The 24,065-nt window shown below is 46.4% G+C and overlaps 1 protein-coding gene across 4 annotated transcripts in view; it reads left to right on the plus strand.

Moving 5' to 3' along the window:
* LOC126990849 (uncharacterized) overlaps positions 1 to 24,065 on the plus strand; it is a 39,305-nt gene that overhangs the window by 369 nt on the left and 14,871 nt on the right. The window contains exons 2-3 of one of the 4 annotated variants that reach the window (XM_050849502.1): positions 17,524 to 17,828; positions 21,219 to 21,373. In XM_050849502.1, the coding sequence (XP_050705459.1) occupies positions 17,636 to 17,828; positions 21,219 to 21,373 (348 nt within the window). In that variant the 5' untranslated portion in view covers positions 17,524 to 17,635. Of the gene's footprint in view, positions 1 to 17,400; positions 17,829 to 21,218; positions 21,374 to 24,065 lie in introns of those variants that run through there. The other 3 variants (XR_007744865.1, XM_050849503.1, XM_050849500.1) reach the window with 3 other exon arrangements.

Raw genomic sequence — 24,065 nt, forward strand, 5'->3', positions numbered from 1 at the left:
TGTTGGGGGCTGTGTGAGTGTTGGGGCAGGTGTTGGGGGCTGTGTGAGTGTTGGGGAAGGTGTTGGGGCTGTGAGTGTTGGGGCAGGTGTTGGGGGCTGTGAGTGTTGGGGCAGGTGTTGGGGCTGTGTGAGTGTTGGGGCAGGTGTTGGGGGCTGTGAGTGTTGGGGCAGGTGTTGGGGCTGTGTGAGTGTTGGGGCAGGTGTTGGGGGCTGTGTGAGTGTTGGGGCAGGTGTTGGGGGCTGTGTGGGCAGGTGTTGGGGCTGTGAGTGTTGGGGCAGGTGTTGTGGGGGCTGTGAGTGTTGGGGCAGGTGTTGGGGCTGTGTGAGTGTTGGGGCAGGTGTTGGGGCTGTGTGAGTGTTGGGGCCGGTGTTGGGGGCTGTGTGAGTGTTGGGGCAGGTGTTGGGGGCTGTGTGCGTGTTGGGGCAGGTGTTGGGGCAGGTGTTGGGGGCTGTGTGAGTGTTGGGGCAGGTGTTGGGGGCTGTGTGAGTGTTGGGGCAGGTGTTGGGGGCTGTGAGAGTGTTGGGGCAGGTGTTGGGTGTACAGGTGTGTGGTGAGAGTCAAGGCGGGGCGGGTGTTCTACTAGGGAGTTGTTTCTTTAATGTTTTAGGTGGCTGGTTATATAAAGCCCGGCCAGCAATACAGGTTGTTTGGCATGTGATGTGTTGTGTGTTTGGGGTAAATAATTTATAAGCTATACAATGCCAGTTCCATTTCAAGCATGCTTGGTGGCAAAACATGAGACACACATGTATGGGTTTCCCTCACACACCTGACAGAAAGTGGTCACCTTTTATGCTATCTTTGAAGCCACCTTGCTGCCTTCATTACTGATATCATTTCTGTCCTGGAGGTTGAATCAGATGAATCATCCAAACTTGCATCATCATCGGGGTCATTGTCATTCTCTGCAGATGACGCTGAGTGGCCGTAGAACATCCATCTATCCATATTTTATACTCTGGAATATGTGAAGGGTGAAGGGTAGTCAGCCGCGCTGCACAAAACGTGTTAAACTAATCTAACTTAACAACCTACCTAACGCCCCCCCCCCGTGTTTTCATGTTTTGCATTGTTATATCAAAATTTCTTCTAATAACTGAAAGTCATTCTTTACTGCATTGCATTCAGGGACAAAAAAAGCATCCATAATGTTTTTAACACAGCAAGAGGTGGCTGACCCTTTTTCAACAACAGCCAATATTTCCTTTATTGCCGCTCCTTAGTGTTAGTGTAATTTTTCTGCTAATATGGCACTAAAGGCAGCCCTCTCGTAAAATAGGATGATGACCGTCGCTTCCTCTTCTGCCATGGTCAGCAATGGTGTATCACATATTTATTGTACACAATTGAACTTAACAAAAGTAGTAGGTAATGGTGACAGTGACGGGACCAAAATAATTCGCAAGCATGATCAAGAATTTGCAGCCAAAAAAAAATGACGTCGAAAAATTTTTGACGTCGAAAAATTTTTGTACGTCGAATTTCCCGGCCGGCCGTGCGGCCAGTCAGCCGGACGGCCAGCCAGCCGCGCGGGCAGCCAGCCGCCGAGGGGACCTCCCCACTACCCAACCGGGGAGTGGTCACAAACCTACCCAAAAGTGACCATTCCCCCCCACCCACCCACCCACCCCACCCCAAACACCCACCACCTTCCACGCCATCGTGTCTCCCCGGAGGCCTGAGCGTCACCCTCCTGCCGGGGATTGGTTAGGGGCGTCCTTTCGCGCCGTGCCGGGGCGTCGCCCTCCTGCCGGGGATCGGTTAGCGCGAGCGGTGACGTGTTCGGGGATCGGTTAGGGCGTCCTTTCGCGCCCTCCTGCCGGGGATCGGTTAGCGCGAGCGGTGCCTTGTTCAGGGATCGGTTCGGGGCGGCCCTTCGCGCCGTGCCGGGGCGTCACCCTCCTGCCGGGGGATCGGTCCTTTCGCACCGTGCCGGGGGATCGGCTAGGGGCGTCCTTTCGCACCGTGCCGGGGCGTCACCCTCCTGCCGGGGGATCGGCTAGGGGCGTCCTTTCGCACCGTGCCGGGGCGTCACCCTCCTGCCGGGGGATCGGTCCTTTCGCACCGTGCCGGGGCGTCACCCTCCTGCCGGGGATCGGTTAGCGCGAGCGGTGCCTTGTTGGGCGGAGGCCTGTGGCTACCTTTCCTCCCTCTCCCTCTCCGCTATTGATTTTTTTCCAGTTTGCCAGCATGTGTGCGTGTCCCCTCTATGCCCCAACCCTCGCGAGCGGTGACTTGATGGTCAGTCTGAGGGTACCACTACCTCCCTCTACCCGCTATTGATTTTCAGTTTGCCAGCATAAGCGTGTGTGTGTGTGTGTGTGTGTTACTGTTGATTTTCATATTGACTGGAGTTATATCGATTGTCTTTTCAGTGAGGGGTAGGAACGGGAAAAGTAGATTTTATACATTTTATTGAAATATAGTGGAAAAAATGGTATGACAAGTTATTATATTACCTTAATCTAGTCTATTTTATTTGTTCTTTCTTAATCCAGGCTAATTTGTTCTTTCTTAATCCAGACTAAATACATGCTATGCCTACTAGTCTATTTTATTTGTTCTTTCTTAATCCAGGCTAATTTGTTCTTGCTTAATCCAGACTAAATACATGCTAAGCCTACTAGTCTATTTTATTTGTTCTTTCTTAATCCAGGCTAATTTGTTCTTTCTTAATCCAGACTAAATACATGCTAAGCCTACTAGTCTATTTTATTTGTTCTTTCTTAATCCAGGCTAATTTGTTCTTTCTTAATCCAGACTAAATACATGCTAAGCCTAAAAACAAAAATACACATTCGCCATAAAAAAAAAATGAAGAAAAAAAATACACAACACAAGTACATATATATAAAAAATAATACACACAGAGCGAGTACATATTATATAAAAAAAATTGCTAAGCACTAAATATAGGACTCTCATCAAGAACATTTATAATATTATTCACGTCCATGCTATGAGAAAATTTCAAAGAATTGAAAGCTGAAGGAAGGTCAGTGCTTGAGAAGCTTTCATTTGTTTCGTCCGCACGAGCCGCATTGAAGGGCCCGGTTGTGGCGCGAGATTTTCTCCAGCGGCCGCTGCTGCTGCACGCCGCGCTGGTGGATCTTCAAAGACGAGTTTCTTGGTCACAGAGAGATTTTTTTCATTGGTTTTCCTGACCGTACGCCGCTGAGGAGAAGAGACCCGCCTGACGTTTGGCCACCTGAAGTTTTTTCTCCCAACTTTGTGGAGGCTCTTCTGAGACAGTCTTGGGTCCCGGTGTTCTTGCTGCTTCGGCATATTATTCTTTGTCATTCTTCGCCGCCGTTCTTGTCCCCGGTCGCGATCTTGTCGTCTCTGGTGCGTCTCCTGCTGCTGGAGCTGCCGCAACACTTCCGCCATCTGCTGCATTTTTTTTCCAGTCGTGATTGACGCATTTCATGATCTTTTGCTGCAGATGACTTCGCCGCCGCTCGCGATTCAGCGCCCGACGGAGAGTCAAGACACACCATCACCGAAGCGTGTCTGTTGTTGTTGCTGTGGACTTATGAAAAGATAGAGAAACATTATTAGACAAAAAATCAATCTCTCTCTCTCTCTCTCTCTCTCTTTGTAAGAATAAAAAAATACTTACTATGCGTTACGCTGGCCGGTGGGTCGTTCTTCAGACGAGACACTGGTAATGGAGGTATCACATCCTTCAGAAGTCGCAGAAGCCCCTCTCTCAGCACGCGCCGCCCCATTTTACCAACACCTCCCAACGCGCCGCGGTTGTTGTTGCCCAATGACTCGCCCGTGATGTGTTCACCGGTAGACTTGGGAGTTTCTGGAACATCCCCCACCTCACCACCACCAACATCCGCTGAAATGACAAGAAATATATATATATATTTTTTTAAACACACACACACACACACACACACACACACACACACACACACACACACACACACACACACACCAGCGCTTGTGCGCGCAGAAAAAAAATACAAGAGGCGGATATCTCACCTCCGTGTCTGGATGTGATGTGTTATCCACGGCTTCAGCTTGGGATGTGTTATCCATGGCTTCAACTTCTAATGCGGCTTGACCCATTATCTGATCGTCAACATCGTCAGCATGAAGAGTTGCAGCGGCAGCGTGGGGCTGTTGTTGTTGTAAGTTCATGACGGCGAAGACTTCCTCCATGATGCTCCTCTCGCAACGTTAGGGACTGACTAAGCCACCCGGGGTTATTTGGGGCATATGCGCACACTACCACAAGCCTTTTCTTCTTCCGAGGCTACCCCAGGTTATAGGGGACACGCCCACACATGTATGCAAACACGTGCGCACATGCCCAAAACCACAAGCCATTCTTCTTCCGAACAATAGGAAGGCGTGAACAAACTCACACCCACCCGGTCACGTCGCACGAAAAAAAAAAAAAACAGAATCCTGTTCTTAATAACTACATATATCTACACACACGCCATAAATGAATAAGCTATATACTCCTTCTACATTTTTACACATAGGAAAGCGTGAACAAACTCACACCCACCCGGTCACGTCGCACGAAAAAAAAAACAGGCGCACACTACCACAAGCCTTTTTCTTCCGAGGCTACCCCAGGTTATAGGGGACACGCACACATGTATGCAAACACGCGCGCACATGCCCAAAACCACAAGCCATTCTTCTTCCGAACAATAGGAAGGCGTGAACAAACTCACACCCACCCGGTCACGTCGCACGAAAAAAAAAAACAACAACATAATCCTGTTCTTAATAACTACATATAACTACACACACACGCCATAAATGAATAAGCTACATGCTACTTCTCTACATTTTTTACACATAGGAAAGCGTGAACAAACTCACGCCCATCCGGTCACGTCGCACGAAAAAAAAAAAAACAGAATCCTTGTTCTTAATAACTACATATAAATGCACACACACACACACACACCATAAATGAATAAGCCACATGCTACTTCCGAACAATAGGAAGGCGTGAACAAACTCACACCCACCCGGTCACGTCGCACGAAAAAAAACAACAACAACATAATCCTGTTCTTAATAACTACATATAATTGCACACACACACACACACACACACACACACACACACACACACACACACACACACACACACGCCATAAATGAATAAGCTACATACTACTTCTACATTTTTACACATAGGAAAGCGTGAACAAACTCACGCCCATCCGGTCACGTCGCACGAAAAAAAAAAAACAGAACTTTGTTCTTAATAACTACATATAAATGCACACACACGCCATAAATGAATAAGCCACATGCTACTGCTCTACATTTTTTACACACACACACGCACATTGTAGCATTTAATAAGTTAGCCACATATCTTAGAAATACAATGCTTGTAAGTCAGTCCTTGACTAGATTGACAAAATGTTTTTATACATGGGGGCATTTTAAACATTCTATAAGCATATGTTAACACCTTTCTGTCATTCTTCAAAAAATTTCCTAAATCATAATTATCTTTCAAACACTGACTAGTCCTCTCTAAGCCTATTTTATTACATAAGTATACGAATTGAATGCAATACACGCCACACACCAGAGTTTTGTCCGACTGTAATCTTGTGGCAAGTTTAAAAACAGGATAATCTTTATGCTTATTTAAGAAACTTCGAAAGTACTTAGAATATAATGATGGGGTCAGGGCGTACGTAATTTTTATAGCTACACAGTGGTTTGTGTCTGTCGCCCATCCCCGGCAGTTGAGGCTTTCGCGGGGAGATTCTTCGTCCCCTCTTCCTGCCCCAAGAGCATTACCTTAACGTTATTCAAATCTAGTTGGTGGGCAAAAGATCTTAGCTCCTTCAAGTAGGCCACGTTCCATTCATGATCCATCTTTCCCCTTCGTCCTACGCCGGTAGGAACAATGACTTTTCGAATGTTTTTTTTCTGCTTTACATAATCACCTAGCTCATTGAGGCAACATTTAAAATTATCGCGTCTGCTTTGCTTGGTGTCCGACATTAAACCGTTCACATAATGCATATCTCTGCTGGTTTCAATAAAATATCTTGACACGTCATTATATTCTACAGATTCACCCTGACAAAATTGAGTCACCATACCCACCACAATGGGATAATTTGATTCCGTAGGTGGTTCCTTCACTACCAGCGACCCCACATTCGGTCTGTCACTCCAAACGACTCTGTTCAAATTATAAAGTTGTTTCCGATTTTCAAAGAGATTAGCATAGCCATACACTTCAGCCAAGTCCTTGGCTATACCGCTAAGTTTAAAACTGCTGGCGTTGATGGTGGCTACTAAACACACACTGTCGTCAATGAACTGGCGATCGGTCATTCGCCCCTTCACAGGAATGATGGGATAGTCTGACATGTTTATAGAAAAATATATATTAATTCTCGCTCTTACTCACGCTTAGAGTCTCCCTGTCCTGCGAGGTCACACAAGTGTCTATATCCCACCCCAAAACAAAATCCTTTTTATACGCGATAATTCTCCCACGTCATACCCGGCATCCGCGCGGGGGGCGGAGAAAGAAAGCGTGGGGCGTGGCTTTGCCCGAATTGGGGCACTTCTCCTTCCTCCCCCACCTCCTCCAAACAGTTGCTTCCTTGCCTTATTATTGCGTATAAATGAGGGATCTAAGTTTGTGTTGTGGAAAAGCATTTTAATAAAATTAATGGTATATCATCAGCTTTGAAGCCTAATTTGCTGTTGACGTCACTTAAGGTTTGCAATATATCAATGACGTTAAAATTATTAATGGGGCTCAAAAGATTTCCGTTTGTATCCCATGTAATTCCTGGAGTATGTTTCATGAGAGCTAAGAAAGCTTTGGCGTAATCCCTTTGAGCTGCTTTCATTCTAACATCAATCCTGTTATCTATGGCAGGTTTCGAATCGATAGTATTGGTGGGGAACGTCGTGCGAGGACCTATGGCCGCTATAGATGGCGGGTGGTTGTTTGGGGTTAATACATCTTGCAGCGCGCGTCTCTTTATATTTTTTAATGCAGTTGACGCCTTGACCGTCGAACCCGACAACGGTTTCCGCACTCTCTTTTCTTTTTTTCCTCGTCCGTCTTTCTGTTTCGTTTTATGTTACGGCTCCCCGTAGAAGACTTAAGTAAAAATTGTTCTGCTGTTGATTTCGGGATGAGACAATATTCCTTCATTTTGTTAAAAGACCAGTTATGACACTAGCTGCCAGAGGTAACAGCACAGAGAGTATAGCGCCCCGCTGCGTTCTCAGTAGTTTTTTTTTTTTTAGTGTACTTACCCCCTTGTTGGCGAGTTTCCTTATGTGTTTTTTATATTTGTTCAGGGATTTCACAATCTTTGTATTTCGCGTAAGATTAGTTTTTAGGAAATTTAGAAACACTTCTGACAAGCAATCTATATGTTTCTTGTTCAACACTGCAATTACTTTTTCCGCTTGTCGGGGGAGAGTTTAGCCAACAACAAAACAAGATCCTTGTGAACAAAGGCGAGGGGAGGTGCTTTTTTTTTTCTTCTTGTTGGTGAATTCGAGGTCATTAGGAAATATCTTGAGCGTCGCGCCCACGAGTCGAACGTAGTCCCCGATGTTCAGCACACGACTGGCTTTACCTTGACGCTTTTCTCTGTTTTTATAATTATGCATTTTCTTAAACTGACGAATGATTCCTCGCGGGTCCTTCATGGCATGTACTTCGGCTGGGGTTTTTCCTAGACGTGCGTGAGGCGTGCGGTTATAGCTCTCGAGTACCTTCTGCAAGATGGAAATATACTCGAGTTTATTGTGAGCTGTCATATACCTATATATTCGACCTTTATATCAATGATTGCTTTTAGCGCGAGCTCTGTCACTGTTACAGCACTCGCGTGAGCTCCTTTGTCTGAAACCCAGCCCGGTGGGGGAGGGAATCTCCATGCTATTCTCGGGGGTGGGGAGGGTGAGGATAAAGGCAACCGTGGAGATGATGTTGACGCTGCTGGTAGCTGGCGCGATGGGGAGACATTGGTTTCTCCTCTTTCTTTTGTTTGATCGATTAACGTTCTCTACGTTGTATTTCCTATATCTTTTTCTCCATAGATTACACGCCACTGGTCTAGTTCCGTGACTATACACACCCTCATCACCACTTTCACTTAAAGTATCCCCGACAACATTATGAGTAGTACTAGCAGTAGTGGCAGTAGTGGCGCGGCTAGTAGAAGCAGTTTGAGATGTCCTCCGCATTTGACGCAGATTCTCAGGTAAATCAGGGTGGCCATAAGCTCGTAAAACACGAGAAGGATTACCCGGCATGCTGTCATAAGAGAGCAGATGCACTCTTTTGTTGTCTAATGCGCTTAAAGTCGCCTTCTCAATGTAGGTAGAGCATACCTGACCTTTCAGGGTGCTGATGATATAGAGGCGTGCCTTATCCACCCCGCCCTTGCAGTACCTGTCTGTATTTTTCATGATTATAGTTTCTCAAACTATAGTGAGGTACCCCTTTAGCTTTTTTTATTTCTGCATCCTCGCCGCTTGAGGGATCATGCAATTTGATAGAGTACATCTTAGGTTTCAGGCAAAGCACTTCCTTTATATGGGCCGCGCCCACTTCGGAGTTGACATACCCCGATTGACCTTTATTGGAAGTGTCATAGGCGGGGTGGGTGGTGGGGAAGTTACTAAAATCCATTATGGATTTTATGAGTGGAAGCGAATAAAATTCACTAATGTCTTGGAAGTTAGAGACGCATATGGCAGCCGAATCTGTGTCGCCGTAAATATATGAGACATTCTCTGCGCCACAGGCTTTTCGAATTATGTGGTAATAGAAGTCGTACATTTCAACCTTAGAAAGCTCCAAAATCTGATAACCAATGTAATTTGGTTGGTTGATGCGAATGTTCTTCCTTCCTCGAACAACAAGGACTCTGTCGTTACTAAGAGGTATGAGTCTCTTGAATAATGGGTCTCGTAACCTGCGCCGTAGTGCTGACTTGGAGGTTACAATGTCTGTATTTATGCTATATTTGACTGGATCCATAAGGGTTCGACCAAATATACTATTTGAAATGACTTTATAGGCTTTCTGTAGGATTTTACTGCTGGCCTCGCGTCGTGCTTTGATGTTACCCTCCATAAACTCTTTAAGAAATGTGGATTGGGTAAACTGATAGATATCGTGGATTTCTGCAATTTTACCTCCCATTCCCAAGCAAAACTGCAACATGGGTAGCGTGGTGAGGACACCATACTGAGCGCAATGCGATCCAACAAGCTTTCGCGTCACCCTAGGGAGTTGCCATCCTGTTTTCGCCATAAATGCCTTGCTGTGTTCAGACAGGTGTTGCTCGCTATCTATGTCCATGTGGTGGATGTGTAAGGGAAACTCATCCGTTGACCTAGCCACATCGGGCTCAATTGGGTGTAAGTCGCAGCGAAACCAGTACCCCACGCTTCCATTCGTCTCCACATTTGCTATGTCATGAGTTCTTAACCACTCCTTTCTTTCTTCTACCGATAATTTTTTAAAATTTCTCTCAGGAAGCGGCCTACACATTACTGTAGGATACAGACTATTCTTATCTAAATAGATAATGTGTGTTGGGGTGTCTCGTTCGGGGTTGAAATCAGGATTAATGTGATGGTTATTTGCAACTGCCTGTGGTTGGACTACTGTAGTAAAGCCTCCTCTTACATTGTCTCTTACAAGATGATACAAGTCTGGATCGCTCGGCTGTTCTATTTTGGCTTCTGTTGATTTTAAGAAGCTGTCGAAAGCGTATCCGGGGAGAGAGACATAATGTGTTATATCTAATCCATATGTTTCATGCAACACGCTTCGCCATTTCTGTAGAATGTCAGCAAGCAAGCCTACATCTACTAGAAGGTATGCGCGCATGTAGTCTTTTAAGGTTTGACAACCCAGGGCATTCCACACTGCTTGCGCGTGGCTGTACTCCTCCTCACTTACGCCGCGGCTTTTAAGCCTGCTATAAAAATCTTCAATGTCTGGAAGTGACTGACGCGCTAATTTGTCAAAATCATTGACGAACTCGTAAGGAAAACATTGCTTTCCTGTGAGGAGGAGCTCACGCGCCGGTGCGGGAAATGATTTATGAGCGCTCGAGTGACAGGTAGAGATTCCCCGAGGCAATATGTTCTGCGCTGAGATGGGCCAGACTGCCATCAAGAAAGGCTCTCGCGTCGAGAAACTTTATATTGTCCACATCTATTTCAAAAACGTAATCCCGCTTCAGTGATTACGTTAGTTTTCTTCCTATGGAAACTCTGTCGGTCGGCTTCTTTCAGTATCAGGCTCATATCATAAGTCATGTGAAAGGCAAATGTAGGAAGTTGACAGCGGTTACTGACACATAATGTATTGCATCTTCTACATAATGCACCAAGATAGTTTGGGCCAGGTCTGGTATGATCGTGATGGCGATGTTTGTCTTTTGTATTCTGAAATTCTTTCTTACAAATCTGACACGTCGTCTGACGTTTGAAATCAATTACCGCCTCGGGGGTTAGGACCATGTCATATGTTTTCCTTTCCTCTTTAATTTTCCTCCAGGAGGAGGCCAGGTTCTTGAGAAAGTGTGACGCTGCATCTCTCCCGCAGTAATTCTGTTTGCAAACTACAGAGCCCGCTGAATCCAAGATGCAGAAGGCGTACGCCATGGCTCTGTGCTGATTGATAACGTGACTGTTGGATTCAGAGTCGTCAAGAATAGACTCAAAATCAAAAAAGGCAGTGTGCGATGGAGGGTATGTTTTACCGCTGTCAGTGAATTGCAGCACTGATTTTGAGGTGGGGAATACAAGTTTTTGCTGAATCTGACAACTGGCTTCATGTTCCTCAAGGTCGGCTTTGTCAAAATATCCAGTCAAGCAGTTTTTGCAATATCTAGAGTACTGATTCAGCGTCTGGCCTTTTAAGCGCCGTTTATGACCTCTCATAAATGCTGGCATGAATTTTGAAATCTTTTATGAGGGCAAAATGTTGCCCATCCAGTAATAATAAAGCAACATATGTCCCAGTACCTGCACCTTTCCGGGTTACATAAATCTCGTGCCTAGTCCCACCCCAACTATTTCCGCTCTTCCGACGCATTCTTTGGCGCTCCTCCTCCTCCTCCTCCTCCTCCTCCTCCTCCTCATCATCATCATCATCATCATCATCATCATGAACATCAATGGGGCTACTGCGTACACATAAATGGAGAGCTTATTCATCCGCTCGATTAGCGCAATATCTTCCCACGCTAGAGGGAAATCTATATCTGGCACAGTCACTAATTTCTTGCATTGTCTCAGTGTTTTTGTTTTGCGAGGAAGGTCCTGAATTTTAGGATCTTTTTCCAAAAGAGCGTGAGCCGCGAGACATTGCACAAGACAGTAACCCTCCTCGCCCGAAGGGTTAAAATGGTGCGAGCTCCCGGAAGCCCAATGGTTTATTGACGTGTATGCCTATCGCCGCTCGATGACCTGTTCTACCTAAGATTACTTTAAACATGTCAATTTCCAGTATCATGAAACCCGAGCCTTCTACTTCATTCAAATGTCTTTCCAAGCGTTCCGCCATGTACTGACTACGTTTTCTACAAAACGCGGTACCTCGCCCTGGGTAATGAGCTCTGATGGAAAACAACATAAAACGGACTAATATCCTCTTCCTCGCCCAATCTCACAAGTTGGATTCGCATTTCAGCATACGCCCTGACTTGGGGGGGAGGATGATCCATGGCTTCTATCTCATCACGTAATATTTGAATAAATTCTACTCTGTTGTTTCTAAGAAAGCTCTGTGGATCGCTAGCGTCATCTGGAGGTATACTAAACTCTAAATAAAGTAAATCGCGATCAAAGGCGTATTCCCTTCTGATGACTTCTGCGCGCTGTCTCTCAACATTATCTTCATCAGCGGGTGGTGTGTCGCTATCAATATTGCCGTCACCAACGCTCCTTCCTCTTCCTCGCTGGCAGCGGGACACCCACTTCCACCCCGCGTTGTTGGCTGACCTCATCTTTGCTTGCCGCTGGACAGGTCCTCTTTTCCCCTCCGTTCTTTCTCTGACAGGGTATGCGCGGCAAACCCCTGTCACCATCATCATCATCATCATCATCATCATCATTAATAGCATTGTCGCTACAATCTTCGCCCTCCTCCTCTTCCTCCTCCTCCTTCTCTTCCTCCTCCTCTCCGTCCCATTCTCCGCCGCTGCTGATAGTAATGTCAGCGAATTTATCTAGCTCCTCCTTTCTCTTTTCATCGAAACTCAAGCAAACATCATCATCCATCTCCTCCTCCTCCTCCCCGTCCTCCTCCTCCTCATCCTCCTCCTCCTCCCCGTCCTCCTCCTCCTCATCCTCCTCCTCCTCCTCCTCCTCGTCCTCCTCCCCGTCCTCCTCCTCCTCCTCCTCCTCCTCCTCCTCCTCCTCCTCCTCCTCCTCCTCCTCCTCCTCCTCCTCCTCCTCGCCACTGTTGATAATAATGCCCATGAGTTTATCTATCTCTTCATCGAAACTCAAACAATTACCGTCCATATCCTCCTCTCCTTCGCCACTGTTGTTAATAATGTCCATGAGTTTATCTACCTCCTCATTTATCTCTTTTTTGAAACTCAAACAATTATCCTTACTATCGCCGGTATCTTCCATTTTTTTTTTTTTTTAGTTCATTTATATAAAATATACACAATTCATGCGGATTTTTTCAAGCGCGTGTATATAAAATATGCGCAAATCACACGGACGTCTCCCCACACACCCCTTTTTCAAACCTCAGCCGCCGCCGCCGCCGCCGTTCGCGAGGGATCGGGGGCTAAGCAGCGCTCACGCTAGCCCAAACACATACCCATACTTCACCGGGGGGGCGTCAATGGTGGCTGGAGGGAGGCACGCGCCGGCATAGCGTGAAAGATAGTGGTGGCTCCCCAACACGGAGCGAACGGCGCCCTTAACCGATCCCGGCAGGAGGGCGATGCTCAGCGCGTAGCACACCCTTTTGGTCGGTTTGACTGACTGTCGTCCAATTTTCATATATAAAATACGGTCGTGGGAAATCGGAGGTATACGCAGCTTAAATCACACCGATAGCGCACGTTCCCCACACTCTTTTTTTTCACAGACGAAACGGTTACGCATATACACCACTTTACTCACGCTCGTGTCTCCCTTCGCTTCGATTGTCGCAGATGGACTGAAAAGAGACGGCGTGGCGTGGTGGCGGGTGCTCGGAGGCAATAAATAACTCGGTCACCAAGCCGAGGCCTTGCTTCCGCTGTTCTACTTTTTTTTTTTTTCCCGTTCTGCTCCTCTCTCTCTCTCTTTCTCTCCTTATAAGTTTATAAACTATACTTTTCACAGACTCATTCGTGATAAAATGAGCAACTTTTCTTCAATAAATTTCCTGGGTGGAGGGAGGTAGGGGAATGGTAGCCACAGGCCTCCGCCCAAGGAGGGAGGTGGGGGAATGGTAGCCACAGGTCTCCGCCCAACAAGCCGACGCTCGCATAAGGGTGGGTATAGAAGGGGGTAGGGGGGAGACATGGTGGCGTGGGCACGCCGGAAAAGGCGTAGGGGACCAAGCCGCATGCACACCAGTTTTTTTTTTGCCGCCCAAACACAACTGTCGGGCTCCCAAACGCGGGTGGTAAGTCCACCCGGCAGGAGGGTGACGCCCCGGCACAGTGCGAAAGGACGCCCTAACCGGTACTCGCTCTGTGTGTATTATTTTTTATATAAATGTTCTTGATGAGAGTCCTATATTTAGTGCTTAACAATTTTTTTTTTTATATATGTACTCGCTCTGTGTGTATTATTTTTTTTATATATATGTGCTTGTGTTGTGTATTTTTTTTTTCTTCATTTGTATATGTACTCGTGTTGTCATCCTTTTATGGGCTGTCTTTGGGCATGTACGACATAAGTTTGTAATATGTCTCTTTCAATTAGGATTTATTTGGGGGAGGGAAAAAAAAAAGGGGTAGGTGGGTGGGTTTCCATTGTATTTCTTTGAGCCTGTACGGTGTGAGTTTGTAATATGTCTTTTTTTTTATGGCGATTGTGTGTTTTAGTTTTTAGGCTTAGCATGTATTTAGTCTGGATTAAGCAAGAACAAATTAGCCTGGATTAAGAAAGAACAAATAAAATAGACTAGTAGGCTTAGCATGTATTTAGTCTGGATTAAGAAAGAACAAATTAGCCTGGATTAAGAAAGAACAAATAAAATAGACTAGTAGGCTTAGCATGTATTTAGTCTGGATTAAGCAAGAACAAATTAGCCTGGATTAAGAAAGAACAAATAAAATAGACTAGTAGGCATAGCATGTATTTAGTCTGGATTAAGAAAGAACAAATTAGCCTGGATTAAGAAAGAACAAATAAAATAGACTAGATTAAGGTAATATAATAACTTGTCATACCATTTTTTCCACTATATTTCAATAAAAATGTATAAAATCTACTTTTCCCGTTCCTACCCCTCACTGAAAAGACATTCGATATAACTCCAGTCAATATGAAAATCAACAGTAACACACGCACACACACACACACACGCTTATGCTGGCAAACTGAAAAATCAATAGCGGGTAGAGGGAGGGGTAGTGGTACCCTCAGACTGACCATCAAGTCACCGCTCGCGAGGGGTTGGGGCATAGAGGGGGGACACGCACACACATGCTGGCAAACTGGAAAAAAAATCAATAGCGGGAGAGGGAGAGGGAGGGGGAAAGGTAGCCACAGGCCTCCGCCCAACAAGGCACCGCTCGCGCTAACCGATCCCCGGCAGGAGGGTGACGCCCCGGCACGGTGCGAAAGGACCGATCCCCCGGCAGGAGGGTGACGCCCCGGCACGGTGCGAAAGGACGCCCCTAGCCGATCCCCCGGCAGGAGGGTGACGCCCCGGCACGGTGCGAAAGGACGCCCCTAGCCGATCCCCCGGCACGGTGCGAAAGGACCGATCCCCCGGCAGGAGGGTGACGCCCCGGCACGGCGCGAAAGGACGCCCCTAACCGATCCCCTGAACAAGGCACCGCTCGCGCTAACCGATCCCCGGCAGGAGGGCGCGAAAGGACGCCCCTAACCGATCCCCCGAACACGTCACCGCTCGCGCTAACCGATCCCCGGCAGGAGGGCGACGCCCCGGCACGGCGCGAAAGGACGCCCCTAACCAATCCCCGGCAGGAGGGTGACGCTCAGGCCTCCGGGGAGACACGATGGCGTGGAAGGTGGTGGGTGTTTGGGTGGGTGGTGGGGGGGGGAATGGTCACGTTTGGGTAGGTTTGTGACCACTCCCCGGTTGGGTAGTGGGGAGGTCCCCTCGGCGGCTGGCTGCCCGCGCGGCTGGCTGGCCGTCCGGCTGACTGGCCGCACGGCCGGCCGGGAAATTCGACGTACAAAAATTTTTCGACGTCAAAAATTTTTCGACGTCATTTTTTTTTGGCTGCAAATTCTTGATCATGCTTGCGAATTATTTTGGTCCCGTCACTGTCACCATTACCTACTACTAACAAATTTGACAAATCAGAATCTAATATAATCTAACCTGACCCTCCGCTGCCAAAATACGATGAGCTAGGCTGCGGTCATTAACTTTATACATCATTATTTTGGTATTCAATTTTCCAAAAGTCATTAGTTAGTAGTTACTGCACTGCATTGAGAGTAATGATACAACACATAATGTCAGAGTTAACCTCATGTGGGATGGAGCCTGATATGGAAATAAGGGCAGCCATCTCGCATGAGGCTAATTCTTGCATTATTTTATGTGTTGTACGGTATTATATTACTCTAGTGCAGTGCAGTAATTAATCCTTTCACGCACCATGATGCCATTCCCGTCAAAATGGAATCGTCTACATCTGAGCTTTTGACTCGAAACGCGTCAAAAAACTTTTTAAAAAATCGCCAAAAATAAAGTATCGTTCAAAATTGCGTCAAAATTTTTTGAATCAAAGATCCAAGCTAGACCTATAAAATAAACTAATGGTCAACTCTCTCGTGCCGTTGGATTTGATGTGATAATTGCCCGTGGCTGAGTTGCCTCTCAGCAGGCAGCCTGTGAGCGCAGACTGTTGCCCCTTTAAATTGTCTCTGGAGTCTGGTAAGCCTGGATTACAGTTTGGTGAAATTTATTCTTACTTCCGATGTAAAGTGATCGTGCCGTGATACGATATTTTGTTTTATTTTCGTAGGGACAAGTAACTGTTACTAGTAGAAAATCTGGCTAAGAAACTATCAAGTAAAGAGAATTTGAGACACACTTGTACAGAGCATGATGATGATTATGATGGTGATGGTGGAAACAGTGAAAAAAAACTCCAGCAGAGAGTGTCAGGGAGAGACTTAGTGTTATTTATCATGATTATTATTGCGTCTGGCGAAGTTGTTCCAGACAGCAAATAAGTGCGGTGCGCTAATAGTTATGTTTGTTATTATTATCAAAACTCCATTCCAGACAAAATTGACTTCTATTTTGACCGCCTTGACCTGCCCGTTGTGTTGTGTTTGCTGCCCTTGAGCTGTTTCTTCTACTGGAGAGAACAGAAGAGATAGAAAAATAAAGTTTTCCTCCATTTTCTCAAGAATTACTGGTCGTACGAAAATTCCAATAATAGCACTGGAATCCTCATAAAAATAATTCTCTTTTATTGGCATGTAAATCATAAAAAGTCGTGTCAAGAAGTTTTGAGCTACGAGGTGATGAACATAAGCATTTATTATTTTTCTTTAATCAATTTTTTTTTTCGAAGTTGGTAAACTTTGCTATTTATTTGCATTTCTTGATATTTTTTCCTTCATAAGGCAGAATAATCTCTTCCAAAATGAACGATGTATAATAATGCCCGGAAAAAAAGAATACCCGTGGCTGAAATTGACAACATGAATTTTTTTTTCGCCGCACAGTCAGGCCATTCCGCAAAGCCCCCTGGGGAGCCCCAGACGGATGTCGCAGTGGAAAGAGAAACTTATTAATCTTTTGGTGCGTGAAAGGGTTAATACCTTACAGAAAACTAAAGAAACTGCAAAATATTGATGTATAACAGTATAAAGTATAAGAGTGCGGCCTAGCACATGGCAGCTTGGGGGGCTAGGTTATATTAGGTCATAGTTATGTTAGATATGCTTTAGTTAGGTCAAGTAAGGTTATATTAGGTAGGTGTTTGTTTTGATTAGGTTAGGTAATCGGAGCCCTTTCATAAATCTCAGTAATAATGATGATGATAATGATATTGATAATAATAATAATAATAATAATAATAATAATAATAATAATAATCTAATTAGAACTAACGCCACATAACAGGAGCATTCCTCCACTTGACTCCTGTTCAGCCATTTCCATGGATAATAGTTGGAAAAGAAGCTGAAGAGTACGCTTTGTCCGAGCAAAAAGTGTGAAGCTCTGATGTGTTGTTGAAATAAGAGAAGCCAAGTATGTAAATCTAGTAAGGTATCACGGTGGGGCCAAGGAGAGAGGGATGGGGTATTACTCTGGGTGTGTCATTCAGTGCAATGCTTGTCCCCAGGTGTGCAGTGTAGGGGAGCGTGAGCACCTGCCAGGCCGCTCACAGTGATAGAGCCCTCAAGTAGACTAAGAAGCTGTGTTGCCGAGGACCACGTCTGGCTCCAGCAGCTCAGATGAGGAGGCGTCACGGTTCGGGGAGGCGTGTGACCCCACCCTGTGGAGGACGGCCGCGCAGGGAGCCGCCAAGAATGAAATCTGCAGAGCGGAGGCATCTGATGAGAAGCCCCAGCCAAGGCGACCAGAGGCAGGCCTTCATGCTGCTGGAGAAGATGCGCACAACCCTTGCCGGGGCGCAGGGCAAGGCAGGTAAGCAAGCAGCATTCTTAAGCACTCTGACCTCTCCTTTGGCCACTTTTTACTAGGGATGTGCCGATGTATTGGTATCGGTGGTATCGGCACATTTTATGAGTATTGGTATCGGCAAATTATATGAGTATTGGTATCGGCTGATTTTCTGCTGATTCCAATACCTGAAGTAGTTTTGGACGTCGCATGTCACTCGTTGCAAATATAATTTTGTTCAATAGAAATTGGATTTTCTAAATTACTTAAAAAATATTAGACTAATGTCATTATCGAGGATAATTATACTACATATTTTGTAATTTTGCGTTATTTAATTTTCATAACTTTAAACGATATTATTCATATTACTTTCACTACAATTACAGTACCTCTCGAGTTTCGCGCTATCCGAGTTTCGCGATCCTCTAGTTTAGCGCTTAGTCCTAAATTCTTACCATCACGTGTTTCGCGCATTACTGCCACGAGTTTCGCGTTGCTCTGAAATGTACGGGTCACGTCTACCTACCGTCGGCGTCAGGTGCTGCCTTAAAAGGCGGTGTCCAACCATTAGCCATGGGCAACCGTGGTTGCCTGTATGCCCAACCGGGAGCAAGTTGTTGGTTGTCCTTACGAATGGAAAACGGTTGTGAGTACGAGCGTGGGTACGTGGGTACCTCACGGCTGCATGTAAACAAACAGACGACGGCAGTGGCTGAGGAGCAGTGGAAGATGGCCCACCAAGAGACTCGTAAATTGGACTGGCAGAGCTGCTTTGCCTACTACTTGATTAACAAGATGAGAGACCACCCCGTGCTGGGGAACCACAGTCCAGAAAACTTTTTCTCCAGTCTGTGAAAATTGTAGATCTCTCGGTGCTGTTTCCTCTTTTTCTTCTTCTTTTGACCTGTAATGCATGGCAGTGACGGTGAAAAGTAATAGTGAAAAGTAGCAAAAGGGCATAGAACAGAATAATCTGCGCGAGAAAAGGACAGAAAACACCTAAGCTCAGGGTGAAGTGTATAAGTGCGCACTGTTAAGTAACTTAGGGCCGCTTTCACAGTCACTGTTTGTTTTGATCGTTACCAATGGCGGCGATCGCCGCTCACCGTTGCCAGATTGTTGTACTCAAGCATAGTATTTATTGGTTTCTGACGCCTAACTATTGCCAGGAAACATCAGGTTCTAACTCTTTTAACGATAACTATAAATGAGTTTCGTTATTGGAGCCCAGAAAACAGTTTAGGGGTAAGATGTCGGGAAATATAATCGGCTGAGTACGACAATCTGGTAATGTTGTGACGTCGCTTAGTATTTCACGTGAAACTGGGCGGCCGACGGGGTAGTGGCGGCTGCACACGAGGCGAGAGATGTTGAAAGTGTTTGGTTAGTGCGGTGCTGGGCTAACCCCGCAGCCACCACCACCCGTTGACCAGTTTCACGCAGAAATACTATAGCGGCGATCGCCGCCATTGGTAACGACCAAAGCAAACAAAATGACTGTGAAAGCGGCCCTAAGTGCATGTTGTGAAGTATAAAAGTGTGGAGAAGGAGGACCTAAGAAGCGATACAAAGCGTTACAGGTCAAAAGAAGAAGAAGAACGTCCACTACACTGGCCGGTGTTGCGAGAAATATCTCCCCGATGAAATTAGTCATTCTGCTGTCCACCACACATGTGGGAATACACAGCATTAAAAGTATTAATTTGCCTGGTTTTGTTCTAGTCTGTCTGCTTGTGATCTTTGTGAGCGGTGAGGGAAATATGGAAACAGTAAGCAAGTTGAGCCTCTCTGCGAGCTATTTTGCGGCGGCGGCAGCGGTTTACATTCAATAGGCATTGAAAAGTCAGTCATGATATGAGTGATTTAATGATTTTTAACATATAGAGTTAGCAGATTATTTCATAACACAGAAAACTACCAGAAAAATATAGGTTTGTCCAATTGTCCCACGGGTGACCGCGAGCGACCACCCTTACTTTAGCAGACGACACCACGTGGATCACAAGCGTGTATTCAGAATTTCAGAACTGCCAGCCAATTGTGAGACAGCCGCCTTCAACTGCGGCTTAAAACAACCTGTTCTCACTTCCAATTTTCTGCCTATCACCAAGGTACGTATTTTGAGATAACAAGGGAGTAAAGTCGAAAAAATTGTGATAACAAGGGAGTAAAGTAAAAAAAAAAGAAAAAAAGTCTTTAGTTTCCACAGGTCGTAACCAATGAGCGCTCTTACATGGATTTCAATACCTCGAGTTTCGCGATCCTCGAGCTTAGCGCCATACCCTCGGAATGAAGCAAGCGCGAAACTCGAGAGGGTACTGTGTATAATACTTAGTATACAGTGTAGCCTTTGGCACCGCGGACGCGTACAATACAGGTTTAGTAGCTTCGGCGCGAGATTGGCGGAGCCCCTCCACTCGCCTCATTTGCCTCAATTGCCTGCCTCAGTCGGTCAGACAGTCGCTCCGCAGCGGAGCACGCTGCCAGGGTCTGGGGATCTCTTCACAGTCTTCTGCCTAAATGTGTGGCAATTAATAAAGCTAACCTAGTTGAGTCAAGTAGACCTCATGAGGCGCCTCCTCTCTCTCCCCTTGTCGAAACTCATGGGGGTGTGTGTTAACACTTCCCTTCTATGGTGGAGCAACGAGTAGTGGGTCTTTTTTTCTTAACATTTGATATTGCCCTTTAGCGGCTGGAGTTGTTGTATAAAAATTTAATCAGTGCACAGGTATCGGTATCGGTCAAATATTGGGGTATCAGTATCGGTCAAAATTTTGGTGTCGGTACATCCCTATAGTCCAACCAAATTGTTGGTCCGTTTGGGCGGAGGCCTGCGGGTCCATTTCTCCCCTCCGCTCTGCCACACAGTCCCAACACCTGTCCCTTCCTCTCCTATGTTACCTTTACCTTACATGTGAGAGCAAGGGACAGGTGTTGGCACTGTGTGGCAGAGCAGAGGGAGGAAAGGACCCGCGGGAGCCTGCGCCCAAATGGACTCCACAATTTGGTTGGACTATAGTCTGTACTTCTCTCTGTTATAGGAACAGCGATTAGTGGGCTTTTTATACACTTTCTTTTTGTTGCCCTTGATCTCCTTCCTTTATTGTAAAAACAAACAAAAAAATTACTCTCTCTCTCTCTCTCTCTCTCTCTTCCCCACTTTCTTTCCCTTCTATTTTTCTCTCTCTCTCCTTACTTCCTTCTCTCCCTCCCATCTTTTCCCTCCCTCTCTCCTTACTTCTCTCTCTCCCTCCCCACCTCTCTCCCTCCCTCCCCACCTCTCTCCCTCCCTCCCTCCCTCCCTCTCCTCCTGCCTGTACCCTTCACACAGCCAACAGTCAGGCCCGGTCCACTCCCCCAGCAGTCTCGTAGTGAGCAACTCCCCCTCACACACTGCCCTCCTCTCCTCAGGGTGTGTGGGGCTGAGGCACAAGGATGGCCATGGCCCCGGCATACAGGGCAGGCCATCGTCAGGCAGGGCAGAGGCCAGCACAGCGAGGGCGGCCACGGCTGCCCCATCCACACTCCCCCTTCCTGGCCAAGCAGCTCACCTCAAGACTGGACGGGTGAGTGCTGTGTAGTGGAAGTAGTAGTAGTAGTAGTAGTAGTAGTAATAGTAAATTGATTTCTTTTGGCCACTCCTCAACTTTTTTATAGGAGCAGTGATTGGTAGGCTTTTTTTTCATTATTGTTTTCTTTTGCCCCTAAGCTGTTTCCTTTATTGTAAAAAAAAAAGTAGTAGTAGTAGATGGGATGGCTGAGAGAGAGGGAGAGGAAGGGAAGTAGATTTGGACAAGCTATGGGATGGAAGTGATAACATTGCTGGAGTGATGTCGCTCTACAATAAGATTTAGAATATGTCATGATGCCTTACCTTCAATACAACCCTCTGTACTTCACCACTAGAGTTCAGTCCAGCACAAGATGCCCGTGTTCCATCACTAAGGCTGTGTGTGTGTGTGTGTGTGTGTGTGTGTGTGTGTGTGTGTGTGTGTGTGTGTGTGTGTGTGTGTAGTAGAGGCATGCTAGCTTCTGAGGACTTCCTAGACCACAACGAAATCATAACTTTAGTGGTGAGGTGCACAGAGTTTTGGTGGCTTGGCTTGTTGTTCTGGAGGCAGTGGATTGTGACATGCTGTAGAGTTGTTATTTAAAACCCAACCCCTTCCTCTGTCATCCCCTTTCCTGCTCCTGCTGCCCCCCACACTCCCTACCCAACCTCCACTCTTTGATACTACTTTCTACTACTATAGTCAATCCAGGAGGAACTGGGAGATGGGGGGTGAGAGGTGCGGGTCAGCCCCGCCCCGCACCTTGCCACACACTCTCAACACTTCTCGCTTCCTCTCATATGTCAGCTATTTACTACCTTTAAATGAATTTAATTAAATAATTGGATAATCCAGTAAGGTCATATAGCGTTGAGATTGTTTCGTTTTTAAGATAATAACAAATATTTTGTATAAATACCACGACACTTGACAGGGTTGTATTCCAACGTTGTCATTCTACACATCCAGGGCCCAGGTCACTTCTCTCAAGGTCATGGAAGGGTCAGATGGTGGGCCCATGGGTGGCCCGCTCCCGCCTCTGCCTCTCCCCTCCCTCCCTCTCCCTGCCTTTCCACGTCCTTGGCTGCACAGCCGCAAGAAAGAACTCATTTACAATGTAAACAAGTACTTTTTAGACGAAAAAACAACAGAGGATTTATCATACCACTCACAAGAGTAACTGCAAGAACAGCAAGAGCCACTAATGTTAGTGAAAGAACTATTGAAAGAGTCTGCGCCAAACTGGATCATGAGTGCATGACAAACAGCTCACCAAGACAGCCTGTATTCTCGTCCCCGAAGAAGAGAGAGAGAGAGAGAGAGAGAGAGAGAGAGAGAGAGAGAGAGAGAGAGAGAGAGAGAGAGAGAGAGAGAGAGAGAGAGAGAGAAGAGAAGAGAAGAGAAGAGGAGAGGAGAGGAGAGGAGAGGAGAGGAGAGGAGAGAAGAGAAGAGAAGAGAAGAGAAGAGAAGAGAAGAGAAGAGAAGAGAAGAGAAGAGAAGAGAAGAGAAGAGAAGAGAGAGAGAGAGAGAGAGAGAGAGAGAGAGAGAGAGAGAGAGAGAGAGAGAGAGAGAGAGGAGGAGGAGGAAATGAAGGGAGGGTAATGGTGGTCCACTTAACACCTTGACTCTAATCCCACAATTGGAGACAAGAGATGTGGCAGCGTGGTACGGGAGGAGAGATCCCCGCAGAAACACCCCAATCCACCAGTTCCTCGTGGATTCACTATACTACTACTACTACTACTACTGCCCAAGCTCTCTCTCTCTCACACTCCCTGCCCAGTTCCCTCTCTCTCCCTCCCCTCTTCCCTCTCTCCCTGCCCAGTTCCCTCTCTCCCTCCCCACTTCCCTCTCTCTCCCTCCCTTCCTCCCTCTCTTCCTCCATACTTCACTCCCTCCCTCCCTCCCTACTTTCCATTTTATCTCCCCACTTCTTTCTTTCCTTCCCCATCTCCCTCTCTCCCTCCCCACTTCCTTCTCTCTCCCTCCCTTCCTCTCTCCCTCCCCACTTTCTTCTCTCTCCCTCCCCACTTCCCTCTCTCTCCCCACTTTCTTTTCTCTCCCTCACCTCTCTCCCTCTCCACTTCCCTCTCCCTCTCCACTTCCCTCTCTCCCTCTCCGCTGGATTATGTTTATCCATTAACTTTTTCATCAACACTCATTGATGATTACCAAAAAGTTAAACATGTAAATGCTCACTTATTCTGCCGTGAGAAACACTCACAAAAGAACAGAATGATGTCGCCGGGCTCAGGTGTTCTCTGCTCTGTGGTTTTAAATGGTGTACATACCTAGTTGTATTTACTTAGTTGTGATATACATGATACACATGGGGTCCTGTCTCCAAATCTCAGTTTATCAAGTTTAGCTTAACCCGTCCGCTTTGATGGTCATGGATTTAGCCTTCACTGGTAGCCTGGTAACATATAGTCCCACGTCTTTCTCTGCCTCTGTGGGGGATAGTGGAGTGTTCCTCATGTGGTATTGGTGTGCTGGATATCCCTTCACTGGTAGCCTGGTTACATATAGTCCCAGGTCTTTCTCTGCCTCTGTGGTGGATAGTGGAGTGTTTCTCATGTGGTATTGGTGTGCTGGATATCCCTTCACTGGTAGCCTGGTAATATATAGTCTCAGGTCTTTCTCTGCCTCTGTGGTGGATAGTGGAGTGTTTCTCATGTGGTATTGGTGTGCTGGATATCCCTTCACT

Source organism: Eriocheir sinensis, unplaced genomic scaffold, assembly GCF_024679095.1.
Source record: "Eriocheir sinensis breed Jianghai 21 unplaced genomic scaffold, ASM2467909v1 Scaffold213, whole genome shotgun sequence".
NCBI lineage: Eukaryota > Metazoa > Arthropoda > Malacostraca > Decapoda > Varunidae > Eriocheir > Eriocheir sinensis.